We start from the raw sequence: 17,131 nt of genomic DNA on the forward strand, positions 1-17,131 counted from the left end.
CGCAGCATGTTTCAGATTACTCAGTTTCTCGCAACTGAAACTTTGGGCAAGAATACCCTTGCAGATAAGAGATAGTCCGTCGGCAGTTGTCCTCTATTTGTGTGTCAACTTTCACAAAGGTGTTAGCGTTGCATTTTAAGGTTAAATTTGTGCAGCGAGTTCTACGGTCACGATTGACTTCAAACTTGCAGGCCGAAGTTAGAGAACAATCTGTCTTAGGATTTCGAAATTACTGACATTTTTTGTAAAAATGCGGTTTTTAACATATGCCGATATCTCAAATGTTTTATACCTACAAGAAAATAAATAACATTTTTTTAACGTTCGACCATTCTTTATTAAGGATGCCAAAAATCATGGAATCGGTTAAATAATTTCTTCCGAAAAACGCGATTCAAAAACATAACCAACGCGCAGATAAGTAGGTTCGGGCCAACTTAATTATCACATTTTGCTCCTAGCAAATTTTGGTATATTTCCTTTCTTGTATTCCTGGAAACTAACCTGTTATCTCACCACCTGTTTATGTGCAAGTTAGTCAGAATTTTGACTTTTAGCACTTTCTGGAACGGCTGGACAAAATGTTTTTTTAACCTCATCAAATGATATTCATGATGTATATAATAACGTCTGAAACTTTCATTAAGATTGATTCACTGTAACCCTTTGAAATTTTACGACCAGCCTGGCCTACGAACCGGCCTAAAATCCGCGTAACAACATTCACTGTTTTGAGCTAATTTTTCCAAAATAATGGGGACCATACATACCTCCATGACTAGCACATTTCACTTTGAATTTTTTTTTTTGCATCTTTTGAAGGTAAAACATTGACAATGTACAAGTCATGAAGGTATGTATGGTCCGTATCAATGTGAAAAAATAGGATAACGTCAAAACAGTGAGTGTCTTTTTTTTCGTTTACGTGACCTTGATCTTGAAACGTTTTAAATATAGAATTCGATAGAGTAGTTCTGGGGACGAAAATGACACGAATCAGGTAAGATGTTGCAAGCAGGAATACAACCAATGGTATTCCTTTGTATCCACTGACACCCTGTCGACCAGTCAGGAATGTCGATTGCCCCGTCCGCTGGCGAACCGAGTTTCAAAATTCTCTAGTCCGAGTGGAATGCAAGCAGTGCATTAATCCCTGTCCCCCTCCTCTCTCACCCGTGTTCTGGTTCGATCTTGGTTCAGCTCTCGCGCGGCTGTAGCTCTTATATTTACGAACCACCGAAGCAAAAACAAGCCAAAACAATAAATAATAAATATAATAAATACATTCAACATACATTCAGGCATTAAAAGTTTTTCCTGTCGTCTTTATCTTTAGCAAGGATGGATATGGATTGAAATTAGAAAAACTTGGGTGAAGCTCTTTAGCTGTTTATGTTATGCCTGCAAAAATCATAAAAAAAAGTGATTATGGTTGGTGTTCCTGATGAAATTTGTGTGATATCTTTTTAATACCTCCACAGGTGCAATTTGTGTATGGCTGAAGGCATTAAATTATGACTTAAGCGCAGAATTGTCGATATAGTCCCTTTAAGACCCTACTAGGGCATTTAAACGGCTTGTAGTTGTCTGTTGCTTCGTTTGACAAGGATGGACTTAGATTAAAATTTGAAAAAACTGGGTCCATTTTGCCATGATTTTTTTGAAAATATTGTCATGATTTTTTAAATAGTCCTTCCTGATGAAATTTGTTTTATACCTTCATAACCCTACAGGGGCATTTTTTGTACGTGAATGACCTCCTAAAAATACACGTGGCCATCCTCGGAGACCCAGGGGCAGTCAGTCGGGCCGGGAGAAAAGGCGCGACGAAAGTTTTCAAGCACAGGCGGAAGAGCCCCTGGGTACCGACTCTCACCGGACCATTTCCAAACGGTCAAGTGAATGCTGGCTCCTGATTGGGCACAAAAAATGCTTTGTATTATTGTGCCCAATCGGCGAACAGTTTCTCGTGAGTTCTTTTCGTGAGTTCGTACACGATGGGTATTATGTCGCCACAGTTGTCTGGTTCGTTCACCAAGCTTGTGCGTACAAGGGAAACTTCCATTTTCTACTTTCCTAACCAGAAACGAAGGACCTACCGATGAGTCGAAAAACGTTTCGGATGCTATCAGCAGGAACAATTCATTTTGCACTGAGAAAATTCTGTTTCTCACGGATCACAATGTATCGTAAATAATCAGGTAATAGGAAGTTTAAGATATGCGGCGGCGACGAGATAATAAAAAAGCAATAGCTTGACCAGGCAAAACAACAACTTTGCACGTGCATCACGCATTTTGCAGATTTCTTTGCCGTCACTGCACGACTACCACGTGAAGATGCCTAATTTCAGGTTTTGTGAAGAAGGTAAACAAACAATGACAAAATTTTCTTTCTCTTTATGAACTTGGATATGGTTGATAGAAAATCAGCTCCAGAAGAGTTCGCTTGCATTTGACAAAGTAAGCGAGTTGGGATAATCACGATAGAGACTGGAAAAATGTGAATTCACTTTTCATGCGACGTGTTCGTGGCTGTCAGCTGTCGTGGAATCTTAAACTCCTTAAGATCTACGAAGGCATGATCGATGCAAGTGTGAATACCTGTTGTAAGCTCAAGCTTGTATTCTTGGAAAAGCGTCTTTAGTTTTCGGGTAGACAGTGGTAGTCTTTACACTAGAGCCTAAATAAGCTAAGAAATATTTCAAGACAAGTAAATTTTAATTACTTCAAGTAAAATAAAGCTTCACACACAACCGATTCTTTTTTACTTCAGGTTATTTTCCCACGCAACAAAATTAAGATTGATTGACATGTCTCGCCTTTCTCAAAGCTCAAGAAACCGCAAAACCGCAAGTCAGCTAAGTAGGCCATAAGGATGGTTTTCAAGTCGCTTGAAACTTTCTTGAATCGTTTCAACTTTCCGACTTTAATGAGATGCAAAGCAAAGTTACTTGAGATTTTACTTAGGCCTTCACACACGCATTTTTGGTTAAGTAAAACTTAGCGGCTCTTAAGTCTTACTTAACAGCCTAGTGTAAAGACAACCAACCAGTATTTTGAAATAAAGTGTTTATATCAAACTGAAAGTTTCCTGACTGAGTGCATTTGTTTGGTGCATAAGCCAGACAAGCCGTGATCGAGTCAATAGCTGTCGCGTCGTGTACGAACTCACGAAAAGAACTCAGGAGATGCTGTTTCCCGATTGGGCACAATAATACAAAGCATTTTTTGTGCCCAATCAGGAGCCAGCATTCACTTGACCGTTTGGAAATGGTCCGGTGAGAGTCGGTACCCAGGGGCTCTTCCGCCTGTGCTTGAAAACTGACTGACTGCCCCTGGGTCTCCGAGGATGGACTACGCGAAACAGCTCAACAACTCACCGTAGCCGCAGGACTACGTGGGAAAAATAAACAGTCACGTGGTTTTGATCATGCGCAGTAGCAAGTTTAACCGTAGTCGTAGTCCGTAGTCGCGGTATCTTAAACTCCCTAAAAATGGGAGAAGTCCACACCCGTTTTCAGATCGAAATGGCGCAGAACCCTACCCTTTGGGGCAGCACTGAGTACCTATATGGCAAACATCATGTTTATGTCATAATGCCATTGAGGTCATTGGAGTGCAATATTAGGTCATAAAATAGCATTTTGAAGGACAAATACAAAATAACATGTTTTGTGAGCACACGAGACTGAGCATTCCCCACAAACCCTTGTATTCATGAAAACAGCTGGACAGAAAACCTTTCTTGGGTGGATGTTACATTGTTACAACCGCTTCTTAAAGGGGCAATGTCACCCTATTTGCGGGCTAGTCCCTAGGCGTTCTCTCTCGACCCGTTGTCCGTGCGAAGTCTTGGAAAGTTAGTTCTCGGCGAGTCTCTCTCGGTGCCGTCACAGCTCACGGTAGAGTCCAGGATTGACCGCACGGAGAACCTAGGGACAAGGCTGGCTATTTGCCACACTAAGCTATTTGCTATTTATTTTGCATGTATTGAATTCCAAAGTTAATAATGATTCAGTTTTGGCATTTTATATAGGACTTTATAAAATAACTAAAATAGTACACGCGTTCTAATTAATTAAGAGCGACGTTCAAGGAAAATCGACCAAAATCTTACAGTGTAATTTCGTGGCAAGAGTTGAAAAATCAATTTCTTTCATTTTTTGTTCATAGATAGCTTTAAGGTAGATAAGAAACCTAAAGTAGATTGTTATTTGTGAGAAAAATGAGAAGATCGGTTTCCGATGCCGGAGTGTAAGACTGCCCTAATTTTTAACCTGAAATTCGTTAACATTTTTATGGTTGTCCACAACTGTCACGGCAAAACCAAAAACCTCACGGCAAAAACAAAATACCTCACGGCGAAAACAAAATAGCTCACGGCAAACCAAAAACCTCACGGCGAAAACAAAATACCTCACGGCAAAACCAAAAACCTCACGGCGAAAACAAAATACCTCACGGCAAACCAAAAACCTCACGGCGAAAACAAAATACCTCACGGCAAAACCAAAAACCTCACGGCGAAAACAAAATACCTCACGGCAAAACCAAAAACCTCACGGCGAAAACAAAATACCTCACGGCAAAACCAAAAACCTCACGGCAAAAACAAATACTTCACAGCAAAAACAAAATAGCTTTAGTTTTGCCGTGGTTGAGGTTGGTCTTCTCCCCCCTCCCACCTCTCCCATCCAAAATCTCTTCTCCCTTAGCCCCTTAGGAAGGCCTGATACTCAGGCTACGAGTGATTTACAAGTTAAGCCTGAGTATCAGGCGTTTCTAGGGAAAAGGGGAAAGATGGCAGCGACAAAGGGAGAGAGCTGAAGGAGAGAAACTTCCTTCCTCTTCCTGCCCCTTCTCCCCCTCCCCCTCCCCGATCTAAAATCTCCTCTCCCCTAGTCCCTTAGGAAGGCCTGATACTTAAGTTATTTACAAGCAAATGGAAAGTGTGGTCAATTGCTTAACTATTCAGGCATTAAAAGAGTTAGTCTAAGTATCTTAGGCCAACTTTTTCAAGCGTTTTAAAGCATTATTATGATAAAATGCTCTACGAAAATCACTAAACCATTGTTGTGATTTTTATTAGTGCTTCCTGATGAAATTTGTTTGATATCATTCGTCATAAACCTACAGGAGCAGACAGGGGTATTTTAAGCATGATAAAGTCTCACACACGTCACCGGGCCGATCACGTGCAATCGCTAGGTCTCGGATTACATTGATTTGCTGCTGAGGAGAGGAGAAATGATGGCGTTTTCGTTGCTTAGTGGTGTACTCCTAGTTTTGTTTTCCTTTTGCACTAAAATAAGTGCAGATACTCCAGCTAACTGTACGTACGAAGAAATCCGTGGATCATGGCTGTTTTCAGTGGGGCAAGGTGGATATAACAATACGATCGATTGCTCTAAGGAATTCTCAGTGGTTTCAAAACTCGGAGTTGATCTGCTGTTTCCTGACATTGCAATGGATGAAAATGGTAACCTGGGTTTCTGGACCATGATCTATAACCAAGGATTTGAGGTAGTGATAAATGACAAGAAATATTTCGCATTTTCTGCCTACAAACAAAGTGGCTCAGTCGTGACTAGTTTATGTGACCAGACTTTGAATGGATGGAGTCATGATGTGGCGAAGTACAAACCCGGAAACTGGGCTTGCTACATGGGTGCGTATTTTAAACGGTTCAACTTTGCTAACTTCACTTAACTTATTAAAAATAAAATTACGCATTGAAACTTCGCACTGCTTTTAAAACAGGGCCCGCGGAGTAGTTTTTAGAATGCGGGGGCCGATGACCACCTCTTTTGAAGTGCGGGGGGGAGCCTGGTGCAAATTTAGCTGTTCTCTCTTTGTGGCTGTTTAGAACTATCAGATTACTGAACCTTTCTTGAGTCATTGTTGAGCAGAGTCATGTTTATAAATTTCAACCTGCGGTCTTTCTCCTGCTGAGCCTGATTGCACATGCGGGATCCACCAGTAGAAGTTTGTAGATCATGATATTACACTTTATAAAATAACTAAGATAGTACGCGCACTCTGATTGGCTGAGAGGAGTGTTTGCATGAGAGTATGCAAACATGGTGGCGTCAAGATGTTTTGCTTTTCGCACGCTAATCACGCAAGCACGAATTTGAAAAAGTTTTCAAGTTCACAACTCGACAAGTTTACTTTATTTACCCATTCCTTCGTCTGCTGAAACTTGGAAAATTGTTACAAAGAAAGTGTGTCAAGTTTTTTTCGCTTAAGTTGACATTTTAAGCAAGAAAAGTCCGTATTTTGGAAAGCATCTTTTTGCAAAACAAGAACTGATTACGCGTGCAAGACTTCGTGGACAAGACTTTGCGAGTGGTAAGAATTTCTCTTTTAATCATTGCCATACAAAGAGGTTTGCATTTTTCCTTCGGAAATTTACTTTATAAAAGCAATAGAAAACTTTTTTCCTGTGTTTGCATAGCCTTCGTCTCGGGTTTGCATAACTGTCTCGAATTCTCTCAATCCCTCTGGTGTTTATATCAGGCTATGCAAACACGGAAAACGTTTTCTATTGCTTAAGTAGGTTCCTGCAACCCCTTTATTTTGTCTAGTATGTCACTGGAATGCGTGAGAGACTACATCATCAGCCGATATAATTCCTCAGTTTTGAAACCGTGGTTTGTGGAGTAGTCCTCAGATTTAATAGAGAACCTTCGTAAAAAAGACTCTATTCTGCGTCGTTGCAAATGCTACATAGCCTTGCTGGTTTGAAGATGCAGAAATCTAGGACTAAGTGCAGTTTTATAGAGATAGGCATGTTGAGGCTTATGCGCCAGACTGATGGGATCGAAATGGACCAATGAGAAATTTAGAAGCTGGAAGAATCTTATTCCAACAAAGCTACCATTTATATGAAAATGTATATTACAGTGGTACCTCTATAATAAAGTCTTTGGTCTAACGAACTATTTTTTTTAACTCCAGTAATAGTAAAATATAAGGCAATATGACAAAGAGCCTCAATATAAGTTAACGAACCTCGTTGTAACGGGCAAATTTTGCCAGTCCCTTGGCCCTTCATTATATCGAGGTTCCACAGTACTTAATTTTATTTATTTATTTTTCAAAAAATGAATATTACAATATTCACAAAGTTTTCTTTCCGTAAAATAGCAGCAATACAAGAGAAAACTCTTGCATGTGTTAAGGTCGCTTGTCACCAAAAAATCTGTAAATAAATAAATAAGTTAGACAAATAAAGAGATAAATAAAATAAAAAAAATATATATTTTGAGATTTTTGAGGTATGCATGTGTGTTGATTATAAGAGTTTGTATGAAATTGGTTGAAATTTTTTTTCAACTGATCAAAAGTACTGGCCGTCAAATGCAAACTTGTTTAGGATAGCGTTTTGTCTTCTGATTGTACCCCCCCCCCCCTATGATGTAATCCCCTTTGTTTATAAGCCATCCTAAAATATCTTATGACTGAAGATGGAGAGACCCAGGGCTTATAAGGAGCAGTTTATGTTATTAATGTTACTTTCCTTTCATAGAAATGTGCTTTGTTTTTTTTTCTTTAGGGAAAAAGATTTCAGGCATCCCACTGCCTAAAAAACAAAAACTGAAGCCTTTCTCTTCACTAAGAAATAGAAAATATATTCCAAACCATGATTTTGTTGACCAAATAAACAGTGTTCAGAGGTCATGGAAAGCTGGAGTGTATGAGGAATATAATGGGATGACTGTGAAACAGTTAATGCGCCGTGCTGGTGGACCTAAGATATTTGATTTTCCCAAGTCAAGGTCTGTTCTGCTACAATAATATCAGTGATCCAAAGTATCTAATTACAATGATTAACTAGCTAGATAGGAGTTGATGTAGCCATCACATTGTTTTATTTAATTAATATACCCTGGTCTTAATGGTATTAACTTTATCTGGACATTGGCCAATTTCTTGTGGACATTGTCTGTTGACCAATAGTTGTTTGCAGTTCTGTAAAAAGGTAGCCTGTGCAAGGCTGGGCTCTAACAGTGCTCGGTGGCCCCTGGCGCCCAACTTTTGCTCTTGGGCGAAAAAATCTTACTTTTTCCATACAAATCATGTGCTGGGCACCCTTGATTTTACAGGTTCAGAGCACTGGGCTCCCTTTAATTTTCCTTAGAGCACTGCCTTGCTGACAGTGCTGCAGACACAGGTAACCCCTGTTAATAAAGTTTGCAAAGCAGTGCTGATATCTTTTTTCAAAGCCCCCAATGGACTCAACAAATTACTGGAAAAAGCCATTTTGAATTACCCATCAACCTGATTGACAAAACAACAATGGCTTTTTAACTGGCCAATCATGGTGAGTACTCAAATCCTTTGGGGGGAGGGAGGGCGGGGGGGTTGGGCAGAACAAGGAATTTTACACTGTTTCACAGACAGACTTCACCAGAAGTTTAATTCCCTCTGTGGCACAGGTTAGGGTGCCTGAGCCAGGTGTTTAACCTGTGGAGAGTTTAACCTGTGGAGAGTCTAACCATATAACCTCCACCACTTGTAACTGCTCTGTGGTAGTAGCCAACTCGAAAGCTTGGCTCCTTTGGCTGCCACACACTTTTTTCCCTTGTTGTGTTTAATTCAATGTATAGTTAGCTCTGTATTTACTTTTTTTTCTTATTGTTGTTGTATTGTAATTGAATAAGTGTGAATAAATAAACTGAACTTGAACTTTAAGAATATGATGAATGAAAATACAGTCCGAGGTAGAAGGCGTCAACCGATTGTTGACCTGTAATGCTTCTTCTGTCACGATTTTGTTTCAAAATAAAGTGCTGAAGATTTAAAAAATGCTGGTTCATGGCAAACCTCTTTTAAGTGGCCACTTGCAAGGTGGCCGCTGAAGTTCAACTGTATTCAACTTAGATGAGGGAATTTTTAGTTAGTATAGTTTTTGTTTGTTTTTACTCATAATTATGGGTTTAGTTAACGTTAGGTTTTCTTAGCATAGAGATCATGACTGAATTGAAATAGTAGATCAATTGTGGTTGCTATAAAAACATTTATGTAAATGTATTTTCAGCAAACTGACAGAGGAACATCTTGCTGAGTTAAAGGCTCTTCCAGAGGAATTTGATTGGAGAAATGTTGGAGGTCGTGATTATGTCAGTCCAGTTAGAAATCAGGGCGGTTGTGGAAGCTGCTATGCTTTTGGTACCTTGGGCATGTTTGAAGCTCGCGTTCGTATTTTGTCAAATGGTACTAAAACTCCCGTGTTCTCTACTCAAGATATTGTCAGCTGTTCAGAATATTCCCAGGGCTGTGAAGGAGGTATTTAATTGTTACAGTGACGTTAATGGAGAGCTGGGTAATAGGAAATTTACATTCAGTGCAGTTTATTTTATTTTTACCCAGATTTGCTCAGTTTCTGCATTTTATTTTATTTAATTTCTTCTAAGAACATTTGGAAAACGTTTGGACATGCTCGAAATGTTTATTGTACATTTTCCGCTAAACCTACTTATTATTTGGGCGTCGCCCAAATAGAGTAATCGGAATCGCTTGTTTTGATTCAAAGTTGCAATAGTCACGCAATACGTGCGCACGCAAACAAGCCAAGCAACGCGACTAGAATGTCTGCCGCGCGATGTGTCACGACACAGCATTTATCCTCATTGCATACATCCCACAGAGACGCGCGGCAAACAAATCGGCAATAGAAATCAAACGTATTGAAAAAATACAAGATACCTTGAGGGAAACAAACTTTAAAATAATTTAAATTTTCCCTTTGGAAAATAATTGTTCTCGCAGCACACGGCGTGAATGTGTTTCCTCCGGACCATAGGTACCGATCATTGCCAGGATATTTCCTCTCAGAGGACTAGTTTTTGCTCGGAAAAGATAAACTTATAAATCTTAAGCTTACGGTATTTTTTATCTTACCTAGAAGCCGGGTGGTTTTTTCAGAAATTTGAAGGTAAATCTGTCGAAAATAATTGGAATTGACGGGTTTTGCTTCATGAGTTTGACAATAGTTTTGCCTGCAGTTGTCGAGAGCCAAAAAAATGTCACGCGAAATTCCGTGATCGTGCATGAGATAAATAAGGTTTTGACGGGCTCCTGATAAGAGTAACATTGAATGATGCATAATTTCATTGCAGATTTTCGGAAAGGAGGTTGGAGGAAATTGTTGTGTTTTTGAACTAAGTGTTTAGTGTGTGTATTTATTTCATAGCGTCATTGCGACCGAGGTTGAATTACAACCGTTTCAGAATACTGCGAGCTTGATAGTTTGAACGTTAAACATGAACTACGATCGAAAAGAGTAAAGCAATTCTGTTAGCTGTTCAGTATCACGTAGACATTTCCAAACGATATTTCTTGGTTTGCCACTGGAAAATCGTGTTCTACTTTTTGCATGAATTAGAGCAAAGGAGTAGTGACGTCATTGGACGGCTTTAACGGCCGGTCGATTCAGACGTTACTGAGGGAGTAATAACGACTCGAAGTAATCGGATGAAATTCAGGCTAGCTCAAGCTTATACTTTGACTCGAAGATTAAATTAAATAATTAACAATTATTATTGAGTGTCATCTGAAGAATTATCGGATAACACCCTCCTTGATCTCCATAATTCTTCAGGTGATACGAAAGCCGATTTCAATAATTGTTTTTTTGTTCATTCAAAACAATTCCTAGATTAAAAACAAGGTAAAACATGCTTACCTCTATCGGTGTTAAGTTCATCTCCGATAGTGCATGTTTATCAGCAACTTTAGGAGATAATAGGTTGTTCAGGTCTGCAAGTATTCTCCAAATAGCAGATGTCGTCCGTCGAGTTGTTTTCTTGCTGTTCTTGCCATGTTTTTAGCCAATAGTTCGCCTATTTCGTCCTCGTGAAACGAGTGAAATATTCCGCCATTTTGTAGTCACTACCAAAACAACTCAACCTCGTCTCCCTGTCCCCTCGGTTAACGGTTCAATAATCTGGCAATTTTGCTGCACGCTATATGGACGTCATTTTTCACATATCGCAAAATTCTTCCAAATTTGGTCGACAGTGGGTAGTTATGATGAATTATGTGAGGGGTTTAGCCAATCAGAAACGGAGAAATATTTTGAACGAATAATAATGATAATGATACTGATAGTCTAAAAACCAGTATGATTAGCCAGTGGGGTAGAGTAGGTAGGGGTGAATACTAACTTTTTTCTACCGTTTCCAGGATTTCCATACCTAATTAGTAAATACGCTGAAGACTTTGGACTGGTGGATGAATCATGTTTCCCATATGAAGGCAGAGACATGCCTTGTCAGGAAAAGAAGTGTCAGCGGCAGTTTGGTACTGGGTACCATTATGTTGGTGGTTTCTACGGTGCATGTAATGAGGCACTAATGAGAGCAGAACTTGTTAAAAATGGACCCGTAGCAGTGTCCTTTGAAGTCTATAGTGACTTCTTTAACTACAAGTCTGGCATTTATCACCACACAGGTAGGGTACATTAGGTTTAAGTAAGATAGCGCCCAATAGAATTTATTTTCATGTGAATTTTTAACCTCGGTGCTCGCACCTGAACTGCCAGTAATGACTTGTGTATAGAGTCAAATCTCTTTTAGTGCATGTGATATCATTGGTTTAAATGATAACTTTGATCCTCTACTCGGGTAGGAGGAAGGGATCTTTCAGATCTTGCAGGAAAATACACACAATAATTTTACTGCAAAATTTACAGTCCTAGTATCCAGCCATGCTTCCTTTAATTGGTATCTTTAGGTTGCTCGACCTTTATGGTAGACTGGTCGCAAGAATTAAGCCTGGTAAAAGCCCAAGTAGGGAAAGGACAGAAAAAACAAAAAAAAAAACAACAACAACAGCAACAATAAAAAATAACAACAGCTGGGAGGGGAGGGGCGTTGTTGGAAAAAAGCTACTAACATAAAATCAAACTTCTTGTCGGAACAATTATTTTTGACATTACGTGAACATTATGCAGGTTTGGAAGACAAGTTCAATCCATTTGAGATCACCAACCATGCAGTGGTCGCCGTGGGATATGGAGCTGACAAGAAGACTGGGGAGAAGTTCTGGATTGTGAAGAATAGCTGGGGAGAGGACTGGGGCGAGGAAGGCTATTTTCGTATCCGACGAGGAACCGACGAATGTTCGATCGAAAGCATTGCAGTCAGTGCAGAGCCAGTTTTAAACTGATGAAAGCCGAGGACTTCCAAGTATTAGATGCATAGAATTAATTTTTTTTTTAAAAAAAGTTGAGAACTTATGAAAATTAAAATTGAATTTAAAAACGGATTCCAAATCATTGTAGGTTTTTTTAAAAATAGTTACAAAGTAAAAGTAATTTGGCATGTAATATTGAACTGAGAAGTTTCGTTTAATCCTGAGATTACATCCAGCATGACATGCATCGATTCGGAAAGATTGTGTAATGATAAAAACTTTTTTGGGAAAAGAAACTTTTTGCCTAGGAGAAGTAATTGTGCATGTATTTGTCTTACAATAAGAACTTTTCTTAAATCATTTGGATAACTCTTTAGGGCTTTAAGCTAAGAGTGTAATAGTACAGATGATTCCACATTTTGTATCTTAACGGTTTGTCTTTTATTTTCTATGTTTATCTTTGTGCACAGTTTTGTACTTTTTTGATTAAAAAGAAAGTTTTCCACCTGCGTTTTTATTGCCAAATGTTACATTTTTAAAAGTGTTTCAAACATAAATTAGGAAAAAAAAGAACTCGAAGCAGGTAATAAAATATTATTCTTGAAGAGTGTCAATGTTTTTCTAGACCCATTATTCCTTCAGCTAGCTACCCTTTGGTTACCAAAATCAATTTCACTGTCATTTGGAACTCTATTTCCATATTAAGCACCGACCTGCTCTGTGCATAAAATCTATCGCTACGCCTGGTCTTGAAGCCAATAATACTTTTCTTCATATGTAGTTCTTTTATAGATATTTCATTAACCCATTTGCCGCTCGAAGTTTTTCCGCAAAATGCATGTTGAAGCTAGCTGAGCGGTTTAATTTTCTGGTCACAGTCTCGCTATAAAGAGCGAAAACCTAACCACAAAGCCCTTTACTGGTTGCATGCGAAGTTTCGGCATGCACAGAAGGCAAAACTTTCATTTTTGCTCTCTTCTCCTCTCCTTTGCCTTTCTTGCCTCATTATTTTTCTTTTTCTAGGCGTTTAGTACGCTTCATTGTGGTGGGAGAGGTTTTTGGAAAAGCGTTTGGGATCTGAAAGTAATGGTAGGTGGGTACTGGAACAAGCTAGATTTTCATGGACATTTTTAGCTCAATGTTGCTTGTGTTTTTTGCCTTTTCCTCTGGCCTCCTTGACTGAATCGTACTTATTCTTGTTTTGTTTGAAAGACCTCTTCACGCTGTACAGGTTAGCTGACAAATTTGTCCTTGACCGTCAAGACCGATGATGTCGCAAGCGGTAGAAGGGACGTGGATCCATACGAGCGGTAGCGGGCGGGGTTACAGTGATATTGGCATCCCCACGTTTTGGGCATCTCCATTCCCAAAACCCTGGTGATCTGGGCATCCCCTTCTCATATTACCTTAGCGATTTGGGTTAGGGTGAGGGCTACAGGGGATGCCCATATCACTCGGGTTGTGGTAATGGGGATGCCCATATCAGTGTGACAGCGGTTCAGGGGCAAATGTTATAGGGTTTCCACAGTAATAGCAACAGCCGCATTCCCTCCTAGTACAGTTCTGTACTTTTTGGTTTACACGTTAAGGCGTGAAATGTTCAAAATATACGGTAGCTCCGAAAGAAGTCAATTTAACACAAAGGACTTAACTAGCAAACTTTTCATGTAGGGATCCATTATCTGAACTTTGTTTATTGGTATTGACAGCAAGTAAGGACAGGGATTGGGAAGTCAGTCTCAAAATAAAATTGTTTCGGCCTTTCGGGCCTCAGCTTGGTCTAAAAATAAGGGAGGGAGCCCGGCTCCCCTGGATCCGCCACACTAAAATGGTTTACCTGGTGCCGACTCAATATTTTTTAAATACAACTCATCAATCTTTTTTTAAATAGTTTAACAAAAGAAAAAGGGTTAGTAGCAAAAAGAGTGTGTAACCATCCTCAGCAGCATCATAATTTTCGCCTGTTTCGTTCACTTTCAAAGTTTGTCTTTCAAAGTTTTTCAATAGCCCTGATAAATTATTTAATAAAAAAGTTCTAAGTAGCTCAAATGTATCTAACGTAGCATCAGAATGCTGCTTAATATCACATTTGGCTCCCTGGAAATTTTGGTGTATTTTCTTTCCTTGAATTCCTGAAAACTAACCTGTTGTCTCACCACCTGTCTATGTGCAAGTTAATCAGAATTTTGACTTTTAGCGCTTTCTAGAACGGCTTGACAGAATTGTTTTTAAGCCTCATCAAATGATATTCATGATTTATATTATAATGTCTGAAACTTTCATTGAGATTGATTCACTGTAACAATGAAATTTCACGACGAACCCGGCCTACGAACCGGCCTAAAATCCGAGTAACAACATTCACTGTTTTGACGTTGCGTTAATACTTTTTAAAATAATGCGGGCCATACATACCTCCATGACTAGCACATTTTAGCAAAATCCAGCTAGTGGTCTATTATCAATGCTGTGTTCTGATTGGTTAAGCTACTACTGGGCTATATGTTATAACCTACTAGTAGCGAAAAGCGCGGGCTTTTTGGCGGCAAAAAAGGATTAAAGTCTAGCTTTAAGTAGCTACAAATTTTTTTATTCTCGATACTTTTGACCAACTAGTTGGTCTTTACTAAAATAGTTATTCCTCTCGCCCTCTTGGCCTCTGAGTCAATAGCCCATTCGGCCTTCGATTCGGCCTCATGGGCTATTGACTCAGAGCAAGAGACTATAAAGGGGACAGAGAGGGCATCCCCCATATACACCCTATTCCATAGGTAATTCGTCTCGAGTTATTTTTAGAATCGGGATAAAGTTACCTCGCGCGAGGCGTGGATGTTTCGTGGAGGTTTCGCATGACCAAACGCCGTGCAAAACATGTCGGGCGAGAGGCAATGAAAGCGTAAAAAGATCGAGAGCATTCCTGAATATTGAAGCGAAATGACTCGGCGCTCACCTGGGAAAAAGGAATCGCTGGACTCTTTGACAAACCGTGAAATCAGTTTAACTCGAAGTTGTCGTAACCTCAGTGCTTTAATAAAATGAGAAATTTCGCCGGTCTATTGAAACCGGTCGTTTGTACAATTTAGGGAGTTTAAGATCCAACGACGCGGACGACAACTAGAACGTCAAAAAAACAATAGGTTTAATTAGCAAAACAACAACTTCGCACGTGCAACACACTTTTTTGTTCATTTCTTTCCCGTTTTTGCACGACTACGACGTGAAAATGCCTAATTTCGCATTTTATGGAGGACGTAAATAAGCAACGACGAAATTTTATTTCTCTTTCTAAGCTTGAATATGGTCCCTTGAAATTCAGCTTTAGGAGGGTTCGCCTACAATTGACAAAGTAAGTGGGTAGGAATAATCGCTATAAAGACTGAAAAAATAAACATAAACCAGAAATTGCTCTCTTCAAACTGTAAATTATAAATGATCCTGAGAGAATATTCAGTGTGTTAAGGATTTCTGTGCTCTACTGTTACCTCTATACAAGAGAGGAAGGGCGATTCTTTTTTAATTTCGGTTTCGCTGACACAGCTTTCGCAGAAATCTCGCTGTAGTCGTTTTCGTCGACAAAAGGAATAGCAAAATCGTTCTCCGAGTCTTCCCCCATTTTGTTCTGCGTCATTTCGTGAAGGACGCGTGGCTCTCAGCGTGGGTCATCCACGCGGAACACATTCGTGCTATTTGATTGGCTGTTGTCTATTCCCCCTCGAGATCTGTGGTGTTAAAAATAACTCGAGACGAATTACCTATGGAATAGGGTGTATATGGGGGATGCCTTCTCTGTCCCCTTTATAGTCTCTTGCTCAGAGCCCATAAGGGCTCGAGGAATAATTGTTAATTACTTTGAATTTTATTGCATCTTTTGAATGTAAAACATTGACCATGTTCACACTGAAATTTACTAGTCATGGAGGTATGTATGGTCAAATCAGTGAATGACTTTTTTTTTTGGCCACTTGACCTTGATCTTGAAACGTTCTGGGAACGAAAATGACACGAATCAGGTAAGATGCTGCAATGCTGCAAGCAGCAATACAATCAACGGTCTTCCTTTGTATCCAGTGGGAATCTGACATCTGCTGACAGTTTGACACTCTGTCGACCAATCAGAAAAGCCGAATGCTCCATCCGCTGGCGAAAGGAGTTTAAAAAATCGCAAGGGGTTACATTCCTCCCTGGCCCCCTCCCCCCCCCCCCACCCACCCGTTTTCTGGTTCGACCTCGCCTCAGCTCTCGCGCAGCTGTAGCTCTTACTTTACAGGCGCGGATTCACACCGGTTTCCACCGTTTTACGGAAATGGGTCAGATTTTTCCTTATAGATATATCTTGCAAGGCTTCATCCTAGGTAAATGGAACTTGCCAATATCCTGACTTGAATACTCAGAAACCCAGGAAAAGGAACTTAACGGAGTTAAAGTCTACAAAATTTCCTAGGGAGCTTGCCCCCAGACCCCCCCCCCCTGCATGTGCCTTTGGCGCTTGTTTAGGACGGTCAGTATTTATCCTAGATCCGCGCCTGCTTTACGAAGCACCGAAGCGAAAACATTTGAACAAGTTTATGCTATGCCTGCAAAAATCATCAAAAATAATGATTATGGTTAGTGCTCTCTGATGAAATTTCTGTGATATTTTTTTTATAACTCCAAAGGAGCATTTTGTGTATGGCTGAAGGCACCAAATTATGACTTAAGCGCAGAATTGTCGAGAATTGACGTATAAAACAGCAATATCCTTGTCTCGATATAGCCCCTTCAAGACTCTATTCAGGCATTAAAACGGTTTCTAGTTGTCTGTTGCTTCAGACGGCAAGGATGGACATGGATTGAAAGTTGAAACAACTGAGCCAGTTTTTTTCATGATATTTTTGAAAGTATTTTCATGATTTTTCAAATAGTCCTTCCTGATGAAATTTGTTTTATACCTTCATAACCCTATGGGGGCATTTTATGTATGTGAATGACTTTATCAAAGAATTCTCCTA

The 17,131-nt window shown here is 39.7% G+C and overlaps 1 protein-coding gene across 1 annotated transcript; it reads left to right on the top strand.

Annotated features, from left to right (window-relative positions):
- Window positions 1–5,238: 5,238 nt before the first annotated feature.
- LOC140933926 (dipeptidyl peptidase 1-like) lies at window positions 5,239–12,748 on the top strand. Its single transcript, XM_073383597.1, has 5 exons — window positions 5,239–5,670; window positions 7,561–7,783; window positions 9,046–9,293; window positions 11,193–11,459; window positions 11,962–12,748. Exons 1-5 carry the CDS (start codon window positions 5,250–5,252, stop codon window positions 12,174–12,176), a joined length of 1,374 nt encoding a protein of 457 aa, XP_073239698.1. The 5' UTR covers window positions 5,239–5,249; the 3' UTR covers window positions 12,177–12,748.
- Window positions 12,749–17,131: the final 4,383 nt, after the last annotated feature.

Source organism: Porites lutea, chromosome 4, assembly GCF_958299795.1.
Source record: "Porites lutea chromosome 4, jaPorLute2.1, whole genome shotgun sequence".
NCBI lineage: Eukaryota > Metazoa > Cnidaria > Anthozoa > Scleractinia > Poritidae > Porites > Porites lutea.